The 15,347-nt window shown below is 48.7% G+C and overlaps 2 protein-coding genes across 2 annotated transcripts in view; both read right to left on the bottom strand.

The window, feature by feature from the left end:
- LOC137621408 (protein tincar-like) overlaps window positions 1–15,347 on the bottom strand; it is a 414,290-nt gene that overhangs the window by 195,073 nt on the left and 203,870 nt on the right.
- The window catches only part of LOC137621465 (5-hydroxymethyl-dUMP N-hydrolase-like), an 83,369-nt gene that overhangs the window by 49,174 nt on the left and 18,848 nt on the right, over window positions 1–15,347 (bottom strand). The window contains 1 exon segment of the mRNA XM_068351794.1: window positions 7,002–7,186. Within this exon segment, the coding sequence (XP_068207895.1) occupies window positions 7,002–7,175 (174 nt within the window). The 5' untranslated portion in view covers window positions 7,176–7,186.

The following is a 15,347-nucleotide window of genomic DNA, read 5'->3' on the forward strand; positions in this document are numbered from 1 at the left end:
AATGCCTCAGATTTACCTCGTAATGACTTAGTACGAGCTAAATAGAACTTAAGAGCTCTAACAGGACATAATACTCTTTCCAGTTTGTTGCCTACTATCTCTGATAAGCAAGGAATATCAAAAGATTTAGGCCAAGGACGAGAAGGCAGTTCATTTTTTGGCCAGGAAACCAAGTTGAAGTGAACAAGTGGCTTTTTTCTGTAGAAAAGCCGATGTTCTTACTGAAGGCATGAAGTTCACTGACCCTTTTAGCCGAAGCCAAGCACACTAGGAAAAGTGTCTTGAGGGTGAGATCCTTCAGGGAGGCTGAATGTAATGGCTCAAACCTGTCTGACATGAGGAACCTTAGGACCACGTCTAAGTTCCATCCAGGAGTTGCCAAACGACGTTCCTTAGAGGTCTCGAAAGACTTAAGGAGATCTTGGAGATCTTTATTGTTGGAAAGATCTAAGCCTCTATGTCGAAAGACCGAAGCCAACATGCTCCTATAGCCCTTAATCGTGGGAGCTGAAAGGGAGCGAACCTTTCTCAGATGTAAAAGAAAATCTGCAATTTGGGCTACAGAGGTACTGGACGAGGACACAGATGCTGACTTGCACCAGTCTCGAAAGACTTCCCACTTCGACTGGTATACTCTAATGGTAGAAGCTCTCCTAGCTCTTGCAATCGCACTGGCTGCCTCCTTCGAAAAGCCTCTAGCTCTTGAGAGTCTTTCGATAGTCTGAAGGAAGTCAGACGAAGAGCGGGGAGGCTTTGATGGACATTCTTTACGTGGGGCTGACGTAACAGATCTACCCTTAGAGGAAGACTTCTTGGAAAGTCTACCAGCCATTGAAGTACCTCGGTGAACCACTCTCTCGCGGGCCAGAGGGTAGCAACCAACGTCAACCTTGTCCCTTCGTGAGAGGCGAACTTCTGCAGTACCTTGTTGACTATCTTGAATGGTGGGAATGCATATAAGTCCAGAAGAGACCAATCCAGTAGAAATGCGTCTATGTAGATTGCTTCTGTATCTAGGACTGGAGAGCAATAGATTGGTAACCTTTTGGTCAACGAGGAGGCAAAGAGGTCTATGGTGGGTTGCCCCCAAGTAGCCCAAAGACTCTTGCCCACGTCCTTGTGGAGGGTCCATTCCGTGGGTATCACCTGACCCCTCCGACTGAGACAGTCTGCCAAGACGTTCAAGTCCCCCTGGATGAATCTCGTCAACAGGGAGATGCCTCGAATTCTTGACCATAAGAGAAGGTCCCTTGCGATCTCGAGCAGCGTGAAGGAGTGTGTGCCTCCTTGCTTGGAGATGTACGCCAAAGCTGTGGTGTTGTCTGAGTTGACCTCTACCACTTAGTTTCGAAGAAGCTTTCGAATGTCATCAAGGCCAAGTGGACTGCTAATAGCTCCTTGCCGTTGATGTGCATGCTCTTCTGACTTGAGGTCCACAGACCCGAGCATTCCCGACTGTCCAGGGTCGCACCCCAACCCAAATCCGACGCGTCTGAACAACGCGTGGTTTGGGTTCTTGACTGCTAGGGATAGTCCCTCTCTCAGACTGATATTGCTGTCCCACCATTTCAGGCATGCCTTCACCGGTTCGGAGACTGGGAATGATACCGTCTCTAACGTCTTGTCCTAGTTCTAGTGAGAGGCTAGATGGAACCGGAGAGGCAGAAGGTGTAGTCTCCCTAGTGAGACAAACTGCTCCAGGGATGAGAGAGTCCCTACGAGACTGTTCCAACTCCTGACTGAACAAACGTTATCTTTTCAGCATTAGTTGGACTTCGAGCAGGGCTTGTTCTAATCGGTGGCAGACGGAAAAGCCCGAAAAAAACTGGACTGCGAATCTCCATCCCCAAATATAGAATAATCTGGGATGGGATCAGTAGGGACTTTTAGGTTGACCAAAAGTCCCAACTCCCTGGCCAGACTCAACGTCCAATGCAGATCCTGCAGACAGCGAAGACTGGACGATGCTCTGAGAAGCCAGTCGTCCAAGTACAGGGAGGCTCGGATCCCCGATAGATGGAGGGATTTTGCCACATTCCTCATGAGCCTTGTAAACACGAGAGGAGCAGGACTGAGGCCAAAGCACAGGGTTCGAAACTGGTACCCCACATTCCTGTAAACAAACCTCAGAAACGATTGGGAATCCGGGTGTATAGGAATGTGGAAGTATGCCTTCCATTAATGCTGTCAAGACAGCCTGGTAGACTTCATCGTGAAGTTTGTCTTGACAATGAACACATTGAGCGCACTTGCCTCTTACGTACTCCTGCAGTGAACATGGCTGCCAGATCATTGGAGCCATCCCTGAGGAACTTGTTCCTGCAGAGAACGTGGCTGTCAGATCATTGGAGCCATCCCTGAAAGCCTTGTTTATGCATGACATAATTGTAAGCAAAACTTCAAACGCTCGAAAAAAGACTCCTAACAGGAGATGGTCTAGTTCTGAAGTCGACCATAAACTCTTGGAGTGTCTCATGGCCAGGCGCCAGGGAGAGTCTATGAGTGTCATATCAGACTCTCGCTCTATAAGCCAGCTTAAAAGTAGGGAAAGCAAAGGCTGTCTCCCCCAAACTCCTCCTGGTGATAAACCAGTCGCCTAGCAAACGTAAAGCTCTCTTAGAAGAGCGAGAGAGCACTAGCTTATAAAACAACGGCTTCGAAGGAGCTAGGCCTAGTGTAAACTCTGACGTTTAGGCGAACGAGGAGCAGCCGTTACAAAAAGATCCGGACAAAGATCCTTAAAAATCAGTATGATTTATTTAAAGTCCATAGAGGGCTAAGCAGCTTTAGGCTCCTCTCCGTCTGACAGAGTCCTCAAGGGAATATCAGTAGGAGGGGGAACAGCAACTTCCTCATCTGAAGGAACCTTGTCCGACAATAGCCGAGTCTCAAGCAAGGGAGAGACCTACCGTGGTGGCAATGCTTTACAAGCAGAGTCCACACGCACTGGTGCATTAGTAGCGGACCAGGACGCAACGTCATGTAACTGCTTGACAGTCTGTGAACTGTCAACAACAACAGGTGCGTGAGGACGCACAGCGTCCACTCGAGACTGCTTTGACCGCCTAGTCTGAGCAGTCAAAACAACTCTAGAATGCGGAGGTTGACGCTCAGCGTCAAAACAAGTCAACTCCGATGGTTGGCGAACGTCCTGAACGTCAACAGGAGCATCAGCAAGTGGCCTAACGTCCAAATGCGGCTGAAAATCCACACGAGACCGCATCGAGTGTGGTTCTAAACAACCTGACTGACGTGACTTGGCTACGCCAACGTCAACAGGACGCACAAAGGAACGTTTGGGTGGCTGAAGGCCAGGATCTCGATGAGATAAACGGCTAGGCTCAACGGACTTATCGGCAGAATAGTCTTCCATAAGGGAGGCAAGCTTATTCTGCATGTCTTGCCGTACAACCCATTTAGGATCAACGGGAATGGTTGCGGTAAGAGACGAGGGTAACGTCTGTGACTGCAAAACCTTGCCTACAAAAAGACTCTCGGAGCCTGTGTTACGCTTTTGTTTAGGCGGCGAGCAGTCTTCCGATGACTGCATAGGGTCAGAGCTGTCCTAATAGTTAAAACCAGGACGCTGGACCTGTCCTGAAAGGACTGACTTTCGCTTAAAGGGCCTTGAAACCTTGTTCCACGGTTTCTTATGCGAAAAGCCTTCGGATGACGAGGAGAAAATCGTCTCTCTCGCCTTATGGTAGGGGTGATCTTGGTGAGATACGCCTGATACCATAGAGGGAACGTCTGTTCGCTGATCAAGGCCTCTCGAACCCATAAGTCGTACGACATTACTTCTCCCCTGGGCTTGGGAGCTTGCAAGAGGTCCCGGACTAGGCGAACGACAGGCACGAACAGACGAACCCTCGGTCGCAACACTGATAACACTTTGCGCCATATCACTTTATCACTACGATTTTCTGTTTTGCACTTATTTCACTGAAATCGAATTTTTTTAACAATTCACATTAGGTATGAATAAAACTGATTTTTACCTGAAGCACGCAATTCTACCCTCATCAAAAGGTTATAATTGCAAAATCAGTCGTATAATGTAAGCACATTAATACCAGCAAAAAAAAAACAGTAAACATATTTTAAAATAAAAAGATCAGTGGCTGGGGAAGAGACTAAACACTAGTTCATTCAAAACTACGTTTTCAATCTCTCACCGTACAGTGCCTTGGGACGAGAATAAAAAACTAAAAACGTTTTATCCTTTCTCCCCGTACAGAGACTAGGGACGAGAGTAACTCGAGAACAACGTTACTCGCTTGGGACGAGAAAAGATCGGAACGTTCTCTCTCCTCTCTCTCCCTCCGTCTCTATCTCTCTCTCTCTCTCTCTTGATTTCGCACCGAAGAGAAGAGCCCACTTACGTTTCGTCAAAAAAACAGGTTATTTGACCAAAGGAAAAAACTGAAAGGTTTTTCAATTAAAAAGTTCCTTTAAAATAGAATTTAAAACATTTAAGCTTTGAAAGAAGAATGAACAAAACGTCAGAATCGATTTACTCTTTCTGCAAAGTGAAACCGTGATACTCTCTCTCTCTATCGTAACGATAGAGCGCAAACTGCGTAGCATAAATAAACTAAACGTTAGTTCATCTTTGAAACAGTACGAAGACTATTCAAAGAAAATCTTTCATAAAATATCTACTAAAAAATATTAATTTAATAAGTTTTAAATCATTAGCTCTGTAAAAGTTATTTACGATTGAAAGGGCTCAACGTTCTTTAACTTCGGTTTCCAAGTTAGGACCGCCTACTCTCAGGAAAGGTCGCATATAAACAAATCATTAAAATTTATCTTGATGTTTATTATAAATGGAAAGCTAATCGAAGAGGCCTAATAAAGGCGGGTGAGATATAAAATATATAGAGGAAATCTATAATTAATTTATAACGTGATAAGATAATTGCTAAAAGCCTAAACACACTTCCGTACTAAGGGAAGGGTCGGCCATTTAAAAGTCAAGGAAAGTCCAAAAAACAATCCAAAGTCATCAAAAATTAAATCTATCCAAAAACGAGTTCAAGATTTAAGTTGAAGATAAAACACCTGTACTGCGAAAGCTCAAACCAAAATGAAGTACTTCACCAAATATGTTGAGAAAACTCCAGGTTCTACAGCGAGTAATGATACGTCTTGTCGTCAAGGTCGACAGAGAAGAATTGAAGGGTTTGTTTACATGCAAGAGTGGTATCTGGCCGATAGTGGCACTGGTGGGCACACCCGCAACCTTCATAGCGATCGCTCGCGAGTTTTTGAGTGTGTTTTCTGTCGAGCCGCTGAGTAGCAGCTATTATATATTCACCGGCTAAGTTAGATATTTAAAAATTAGCGCATGGTGCAAATTATGGGGCATGAAACGGAACCCTGACTAAACTCCAAGTATGATTGAAAGTGAGTAGAGGACACTGGCTCCTCAACCCGATTAGGAAGATCATTCCACAACTTGGTCACAGCTGGAATAAAACTTCTAGAGTACTGTGCAGTATTGAGCTTCATGATGGCGATGGCCTGACTATTAGAATTAACTGCATGCCTAGTATTACGAATAGGATGGAATGTCCAGGAAGATCTGAATGTAAAGGATGGTCAGAATTATAAAAAATGTTATGCAACATGCACAATGAACTAATTGAACGACAGTGCCAGAGATTAATATCTAGATCAGGAATAAGAAATTTAATAGACCGTAAGTTCCTATCCAACAAATTATGATGAGAATCAGCAGCTGAACACCAAACAGGAGAACAATACTCAAAACAAGGTAGAATGAAAGAATTAAAACACTTCTTCAGAATAGATTGATCACCAAAAATCTTAAGGCTCAAAATAAGCCAAATATTTTTGCAATTGAAGAAGACAGACTTTAGGTGTTTCTCAAAAGTAAACCCGCTGTCGAGAATCACACCTAAAATTTTAAGAGAGTCATAAAGTTAGAATTATTATCAATGCTGAGATCCGGATATTGAGCCACTGACCTTGACCTACTTCGAGTTTTGTTAAGATTAAACTTCATACTCCATAATTTTCACCATGCACTAATTTTAGCTAGATCTCTATTAAGGGATTCAAAAATCCCAGATCTACACTCAGATGGAATTGATGCAGAGAGAATAGCATCATCTACATATGCAACAAGCTTGTTTTCTAGGCCAAACCACATGCCATACTCCAACAGTTAAGTAGGTGGGTCATTTCTTAGAATCATTAAATTTTTGAGTAACAGATTGCAAAGAGTGGTTGTTGATGGCCACCATAGTGACTGTAGGAATGTAATATCAGGTGTTTGCCAGGGTAGCATTCTGGTATGGGCCCATTACCTATCATACTATATTATGCATATGTGGCTTGGTCTAGAAAACAAGCTTGCATATAGCTCATCTTAAATCTTGAGAAACAGAATTGGTCTTTTTCTTCTTCAATTGCCTAAAAAATTACTCGACTCGATATTCAATGAAAAGACAAGCATAACGGATATACAACCTCACTCATGCACATAAAAAAATAATGGTCACCATTTGCACCAGATTTAAGTGGATCTCTTCAGTTGTGTAAGCATTGAAATGGGAAGGTAAATTTGACAGGTATGATAGCCACCCTGACAGAAAGATCAAGAATTTCCCTTCAAGAACATCTATACTACACAAGTCTACTTTTATACCATGTTTGACCATAATACCTTCAACAGTTGCCAGAACATGGTAACTATGACAAACACAAGCAGCTAGATAGACAAAAGACTTGAACTTTTTCAGCAGGGGATATAAGGGGTCAAATGTTTTCAGTGTACCACCTAGTCTTCAAAGGTTATAGATTATGATGAACTTTGCTACATGGCAGAAATCAACAATGAAAAATAAATAAAAAAGGCTGCAAATACTGCAATGTACATGCTATTCTGCAATAAGAAAAAATTACAAACACTGCACTGTACATGCTATTCTGCAATAAAAAAAAAAATACAAACACTGCAATGTACATGCTACTATTCTGTACAGACCTCCACGATCTTCTATACGTGTAAGATTTGGATCAGCAACAAATGGTGTTAAAACTGTACCATGCTTCTTCAACATTTCCACTATACGGCCATAAATTTCAACATCACCTCGACCAGCTCTAATACTTCCACAAATATATATCTTGCGTTGAGTTGCCATTTTTAGTTACCCTGAAAAAAAAAAACTATATTAATGGAGAATTTTGGAAGACACTACAGTACAGTACTGGAAATCAATATAAATTATAAAGATAAATTGTTTTCAATGCTAAATTTCCTAAGCCTGATTCATTTCAGTATACACTTTCCAAGATTCACTTCATAATATACTAGCGGTATATAAAAACCTTCAATGCTAACAACAATTAAGACAATGCTTATAAAAAAGAGCTGTTAGGATATAGAGTAAATTGCATCACAAATTAAATAGTTGATAGGTGTGATTTAGATAATAGGCTTCTCTCCAAGGTTGATATGATAGGGTATTGATTTGAGATGGGAGAGGAGTACTTCATAAGAAAATAACAGCAGTGCATAAGATAATGGAAATAGCAGGACAAAACTCTCAGAAAATAATGGAAGAAAAAGATACAACATGAAGACCAGGCCCAATGTTATTCCGGGCAGTGTGGAAAGAAGTTTTTTTTTTTTTTCACTGTACACCTTGCACAGAAAAAATAAGGATATAAAAATATTGATGATGGTGATAACTACAAATAAAGCTTTATTAAATAAATTCTGTTGTTGGCATTTTTCAAGAACATGACAACTTTGGAAAGAATTTTTATTTTTCCCTAATACAAACCTGTGGTTGTTTACATAGGATATATCTTTCGGCAAAGCTGGAAGGCAGCGTATAAACTGAAAAAGTGCGAAGTGGCAACCCTTCCTTCTCACTGTTGTGGGTCAGTAGGGGGTGGTTGGGGGTGCCCCAGCCACCTATCTCTACTCACAGCTCACAGAGCTGCCTCACTTTTGATTGCAGGCAGGACTTTAGGGGGACAGGTGATGGACGGACAATTTTTGTAAAATGACAAATTCGAAGATAATTTGTATTTTTCCTAACCATACAAACCTTAGCTATTTACAAAGGGTATTACTTTTAGCGTAGCTGAAATGGCGAGCCATTAGAATTTAACGAGGGTGTATTACCCCCGCGCTAGTTAGCGGGGGGGGGGGGTAGGGGAGTGGTAGCTAGCTACCCCTCCTCCCCCTCACACACAGGTGAATACTCACTTTCACTTAGAGGTAGGACTTGTTTTGGGGGACAGGGCTGGCGGGCAAATATGTGTAAATAGCTAAGGTTTGTATGGTTAGGAAAAATACAAATTATCTTCGAATTTGTCATTTGTTCCGTAACCGAAATACAAACCACGCTATTTACAAAGGGTGACTTATCCCTTAGGAAGGGTGGAAAGTCCCCAGCCATACTGGCTTTGGCTTTACCCGGGGACTCAGAATCCGAGTGAGTCGCACTCGAGAAAAGGAGTCCCTGCACCTCACAAGTTCCTTGCTCCGCAAGGAACCATGTGGCCTACGTAAGCTTGTGTGTGAAGGAAGAAGTGTGACCCGTCCTAGGCAGTTGACCTGGAGTTCCAGAAGGAACTCTGGGTTAGGACGTTCCCAATACCACCTCGTCAGGGTATGGGGGACGCGACAGTATTGACTCAATACTCGGAACACAAGGAAGCATGGTTTACCTGCAGAGGTTCGAGGTCAGCTATGCAGAGACCAGGATGCTGCTTCCCCGTAGAGGGGATGATGAAGAAAGAAGTAAGGGCCAGACATACTTCTTTCGTTCATGCAGACTAAAACCTGATAACAATGCCCTCAACCTTCTGCTACCTGTCCAAAAAGGAGCCTGAGGTTAGACCAGCTGTTGTGTAGCCACCACAGAGCGATAGAAAACGTATCGAGACTCCTGTGGGTCACGCCCTGCAGGAAGCGGGCTGCGAAGGTCATCAGACGCTTCCAGACTCCAGCTTGTAGCACCTGCGTCACAGAGTAGTATTACTCGAAGGCAAGGGACGTTGCGATGTATCCAACATCGTGCTGTAGGGCGACGTGACGGGGGAGGGTCTGAAGACAGGTCGAGATGAATGTCCTTGAGTCCGGGCTGAAGAGGTATACTGGTGACTCTCCCCCCATGTCCTCCTTGTGTTCCCAAATCGGCTGCAACTGAGGACAAACTGCAGCTGTTCCCAGCGCTAACCTCTCGATTCCTTACTGGCAAGAAAGAGAAGGTCTTGGGACATCAGACACAGAATGGAGACTCGAAATCTTGAATGAATCGGACCGAAGGGCCGGGACCCTCAGATTCTGAGTCTAGCCAACAACTCAGGAGCGAGCCTGAATGTTGCCTTCCCCTCTTCCTTAGAAAGGGGGGAGTAGTAAGAGACCAAGAAGATTGCTTACACACTGGCCGTGGCCAGAGTGAGCAGAAGACCCAAGGCGGAATATAATCCGAGGCCTGTCGTAAAAGGGTCTTGAGAAGATCTCTTAAAGGACTAAAAGTCCGAGCCATGCTCCAAGTTGGAGGTCTTCCTCCGACTAGGGCAGGGACGATCGTAGCTTCGCATGAGCGAGGATAGATCCAGCGGGCAGGAAAAAGTTATTCCTTTAAGCCTGAAGGTCAGGGAAAGGCTGAGCGACAGGCTTCATTGCCGAGAGCGGAAAGGAGTTTCCTCCCGCCGAAAGGCAATAAGACCGTTATTGCTGGAGAAGAGGCCTCAAGGGAAGAGGTATATCTCCCACGGCACCAACCACCTTAGACTCTTCACTTTGCCTGGGAGACCCCTGTGGATGACTATCGCAGATGAAGCGACCTCCGTACCGCGACTGTAGCGGGTTGTCTCTTCTAGAGGAGGAAGCGTAGTGTCTCCAGGCATGAAGCCGAAGCGACGCCCCGGTTCGGGAGAGATGTCGCAGTGTGGTTGCTTGAGTAGTCTGCGCCGTGGGAGAAGCTCTCCCGGGAGTTCCGTCAGGAGAAGCAGAGGGTCCAGAAACCGTTCTGCGCATAGTCCCAGTGGAGCTCTCCCATTGAAAGGTTGACAGACAACCTGGTCTTGTTGAGACCCATTGTCCGCAGACAAAAAGGAGGGAAGACGCAGGCGTCGAAGTTGTCCCACCATCACCGGAATGCATCTTGCCAGAGTCTCGGGGTCTGAGACTGGGGGGAAGACTAGCGGAAGCTTGAGGTTCCAAGCTGTCGCGATCAGGTCCCCCAGACCAGCACTTGCTGGTTACCCAAGGTCAAAGACCCCTAGGTACACTCTCTCTATGAGGTTCTGCTCGGATAGTCTGAGAGAAACATTCCCCTGCCTGGAATGAGAGAGCCGATGGTGGTATTGAGAGAATCTCAATCATCCCGGTATCTCTACTGCAAGATGTGAAGGTGTGAAAATGCGTCCCCTGCTGGTTAGAATGAAGTCGACGCGCAACGGGGCGACTCGGCAGGAGCTGTAGGATCTGAAGAGGGGCCAGACTAAGGCCCCTAAGCCTGCCTGAATGATGGAGAGGTATCCTTTAGGTCTTGACCATAGGCCTGGACCGGAACATGCCCCCCCCCCCTTTCCTTTGACGAGTCCGAGAACCGCATCAAGAATGTGGGGAAAGGACGAGAATATCCACTACCATCAAGAGGCTCCATAGGTCAACACCCATTGCAGGTCTAATAGTTCCGCTGGTCCCATAGGGCCAGGGAGTCCGGTTAAACATTGCCTGAAGCCACCGGAACTTGGATCGCCCCACATGGAACTTATCCTGAGGCGACCGTTCGGACTATAGACGGGTCAATGAGGAAAGAAGAACTAGGAAACGTTCCAAGGTAGGGCTGAAAGCTCTGCTTGACTGAGAACAGGTACTGCGACTCTCCTCAGTCTTGCCAGTCAACTGAAAGGAAGGCTCGGAGGATGTGGTAACAGAATCTGGCGTCCCCAGGTGGTCACCCATCCAAGTACCGACGTTGCTTAACCTCGCTGGACGGACGAGAAGCGGGGTTTCCAATGTGGTAAGGCGGTTGACTCAATATCATGGCCAGATACTCCAGATGTTGAGGCAGAGGAAGAGAAGGCTCCAAGCAAAATACCATGAGGAAACACTCATGGTAAGCATCCGGAAGCTTGTCCCGGCGCTGAAGAAGGTCGAAACCCGAGCCTACCGGAGTTGACCAGCCCTCCAAACAGCAGAGGAGGCGGAAGCCTGCACCTGAGCGGCCAAGAGGAAGGCAGGGAGAGTTCTCTGGGGAAACAAACCTGCTATGCCACGGCGGGATAGCCACACTGCATCATAAGCAGGAATACTTGCAGTCTAGGCTGAATTCGACGAGCACCCTGGAAGATGGATGGAATGGAAACTGAAAGTACCCGTCCTTCCGATCCAGGGTTTAAGGAGTCCTGTCGCCTCGTTACCAGTCTGATCGATTCTGCTGGTCTACGCTGGCCGAAGTTTGTTCGACAAACTTGATCAGGGCTGAGAGGTCGACTATGGACATCCCCTCTCAGATCCTTCCTTACAAGAAAGGATCGACTGAGGGGGACGGGGGTGAAGCCGTCGATGATCCTAAGGAAGACCTTCGCCTAAGGTATGGATCATTCTGCCCAACCGGGCAACTCTGCTGACGCTATGGCATAGAGGTTCAGAGACACTGAATTCGCTGACAGAGACGGCAGGCGCGATATCCTTGGCTACTCACAGAGATTGTGCGGGAATGGGCATCGGGAAGCTGTCATTCGGATGAGTAACCTTAAGCATCCTCCCAGCGAAAAACCTGCAATCCTAGAGTTCGTGAACTCCTTTTAGGACTACAGTATGCCCCCCCCGGGGGAGTCTCCCGTGCCATCTGTTCCTGACAGGAGGAAACTGCAATTGGACACCTTGTCCCAGTTGTCGTAGCCGATAACTTAGGCTGACGTGGTTGAAAGAAAAGGGCGCTGGAGCCCTGCAGAGTCTGGAAGAAAGCGCCTTGGAGGAGTGAAACCGGAAGTCGATTTACTCCGCACAGCAGCTGTCTAAGTCTCTGTCCTTGGGCACAAACAAACTCTTCTCAAGGATGGAAGGGTGTCTGAGGTCGTCGACCTCCACAGATGAGACACCCGAAGGAAGCCCTCAGTCAGCGCGTCCAGATGGTACAACATCGAGCTTGTCCGCAAGTTAGATACTTAACGACGAAAGGCCAAGGTGCCTGAGCTCGAGAGGAGGAAAGTACCCTTGATCTTCCTGTAGCTTCCTTGAACCAAACCTCGGGCCGTAACCGAGGAGGGAAAGAACCTGGTAAGCTCCCAGAGGAAGAGGTAAGCAGTAACCCCTTGTCCGATGGAGAAATCTCGAACGGAAAGCCCCCCCGCCAAAAATCCTTCCAGGGAATGACGGGGAAGGGCTAACCCAGGTTCAGAAATAGAGGAGTGTTGCTCAGATCTCCCTTAAGTTTCTCCTATTCTTGCAAGTGCCATGCTCAGTGTTTACGGGGTGAGGCAGTGTTCTGGAAATACGCTCCAGAAGAACTCGCCAGGCTGGTCATGCTGCGAAAACCCCATTGGGAATCATGGTCGCAATTGCCCTGGAGCTCGCGCGACGGGAATTCCTGGTGGTCGGCGAGCGATAACCCATAGACGAGCAATGGATACTGCAAGAAATAAGCCGACATTTGTGCGAAGAAACACTGTAGGTTCGCGCGACGGAACACCATCCGTCTGCGCGATGGAAAAACCCGTTGGTTTGCGCATGGGCGAACATTGGAGAGCATGAGCGTAGACGTGCAGGCACGTGGTCGCGCAGTTGCACGGGCGAGCGGTCGCGCGGTTGCACGGGCGAGCGGTCGCGCGGTTGCACGGGCGAGCGGTCGCGCGGTTGCACGGGCGAGCGGTCGCGCGGTTGCACGGGCGAGCGGTCGCGCGGTTGCGCGGGCGAGCGGTCGCGCGGGCGCGCAGGCGAGCGGTCGTGAGGGTGGGCAGGTGGATGAGAGCGAGTCCGAGGCGGCGAACGCAAGCGTTAGCGCGATGGCGAGGAAACGCGCTGCCGCGTGGGCGAGGAGGACCGCTGGCGATATGGATCAACAAGCGATCGGTGGTAAGCTGGTGAGCGCTAACGCGCAGGTTGGCGATGGCGCGTTGTGTTATGCCGACGCGATGGTCGAGCAGTATGCGCAGGTGAGCGATCGTGCGTTGGCGAGCAGTATGCGCAGGTGAGCGATCGTGCGTTGGCGAGCAGTATGCGAAGGTGAGCGATCGCGAGCAATGATCAGCATGCGCCGGGTCGCGCGATGGTGATCAGTTTGCGCAGGGTCGCTTGATGGTGATCAGCATGCCAGGGTCGCGCGATGGCGATCAGCATGCCAGGGTCGCGCGATGGCGATCAGCATGCGCAGGTTGGCGGTCGCGCGATGGCGAACAGCATCTGCAGGTGGGCGATCGCGTGATGGCGAACAGCATACACAGTTGAGGGTCGCGCGATGGTGATCAGCATGCGCAGGGTTGAGCGATGGTGATCAGCCTCCGCAGTTGAGGGTCGCGCGATGGCGATCAGCATCCGCAGTTGAGGGTCGCGCGATGGCGATCAGCATCCGCAGTTGAGGGTCGCGCGATGGCGATCAGCATCCGCAGTTGAGGGTCGCGCGATGGCGATCAGCATCCGCAGTTGAGGGTCGCGCGATGGCGATCAGCATCCGCAGTTGAGGGTCGCGCGATGGCGATCAGCATCCGCAGGTGAGGGTCGCGCGATGGCGATCAGCATCCGCAGTTGAGGGTCGCGCGATGGCGATCAGCATCCGCAGTTGAGGGTCGCGCGATGGCGATCAGCATCCGCAGTTGAGGGTCGCGCGATGGCGATCAGCATCCGCAGTTGAGGGTCGCGCGATGGCGATCAGCATCCGCAGTTGAGGGTCGCGCGATGGCGATCAGCATCCGCAGTTGAGGGTCGCGCGATGGCGATCAGCATCCGCAGTTGAGGGTCGCGCGATGGCGATCAGCATCCGCAGTTGAGGGTCGCGCGATGGCGATCAACATCCGTAGTTGAGGGTCGCGCGATGGCGATCAGCATGCGCAGGTGAGCTAGTAGCTGGCGAACCATGTTCCTTCAGAAGTGTTGGAGAACGTTGGCGTGCCGGCTGTAACACACGTGGACGATCCGGAGATCGCTGGCGAGCTGATGATCGCTGGCGGGCTGATGATCGCTGACGAGCTGATGATCGCTGGCGAGCTGATGATCGCTGGCGAGCTGATGATCGCTGACGAGCTGATGATCGCTGACGAGCTGATGATCGCTGACGAGCAGAAGGCTACGCGTGGAAGCCTGCGCAAAGAAGAAGAGTCCTTGACCCCGACCTGAACCGAAGTTCTAGATCGCGAGGGCGAACGTGGGCGCACAGGGCGCGTAACAGGAACCAACAGGAACCGCAGGGAAGATCATCTAGAAAGCGCTGACGAACTGGAGAGCGCTGATGAGCAGAAGGGCGCGCAGGGAAACCCTGACACGCAAGGGAAGAACCCCCGTGGGGGCAACCCTTTGCCCCGAAGGGATCGTTGTCCGCCGGGAGACTGATGTCCGTCGGAAGACCGCTGTCCGTCGGGAAGACCGTTGTCCGTCGGGAAGACCGTTGCCCGTCGGAAGACGAGATCAGACTGCTGTCCATCTGCACCAAGGCGGAAGATCGAGAAAAAGGAGTTGTAGGCTGCAAACGGAGAACCAAAAAGGCGCCTCAAGCACCCTTATAGGGAGATGAGAGGCCCTTACGACGAGGCAGACGGTGGGCCTTACGGCGAGGGAGGCCAACAGCAACAGCAACAGAAGAAACCTCCGAAGAGGAGTCTCTATGAGTGTACTCTCTCGTGAACGAAAGAGAAACACTTCGTGGAAGAGACTGGTCAGCCAGTGACCTAAAAGGAGCAATCCTCCAAAGAGGAGCTCCTGCAGTTGCCCAGCCCCTTGAGCGAAACTGCAGGTGCGACCGCTCAGCACCAAGAGCATAGTCGCACGAAAAAAAGGCAAGAGAAGAACCCCCCAAAAGGGGAAAAACTCAAGCCTGGACAGGAAAAACTTCCCTCGGAAGGAAAGTTATCCGCCCAAGGAGGCAAGCCTCCTGAGTGTTCTAAAATGAACTGGAGAGCTGTCCGTCGTCACGGGAGTACTACCAGTAGAAGGAGACACGCCCCTGACGAAAATACAAGGGGGGAGGCAGCAACAGCCGAATCCCCAGGACTCAACCAGACAGCTCACACCGTTGCTATATTACAGAAACGAACTAGATCGGTAACTGTAAAAAATTAAACAAATAATATTAGTACACATTCATTCCCCCGGGAAGGCTCCGAAGAGGAATCCCGAGGGAAAGGAACAA

Source organism: Palaemon carinicauda, chromosome 28, assembly GCF_036898095.1.
Source record: "Palaemon carinicauda isolate YSFRI2023 chromosome 28, ASM3689809v2, whole genome shotgun sequence".
Classification (NCBI taxonomy): domain Eukaryota; kingdom Metazoa; phylum Arthropoda; class Malacostraca; order Decapoda; family Palaemonidae; genus Palaemon; species Palaemon carinicauda.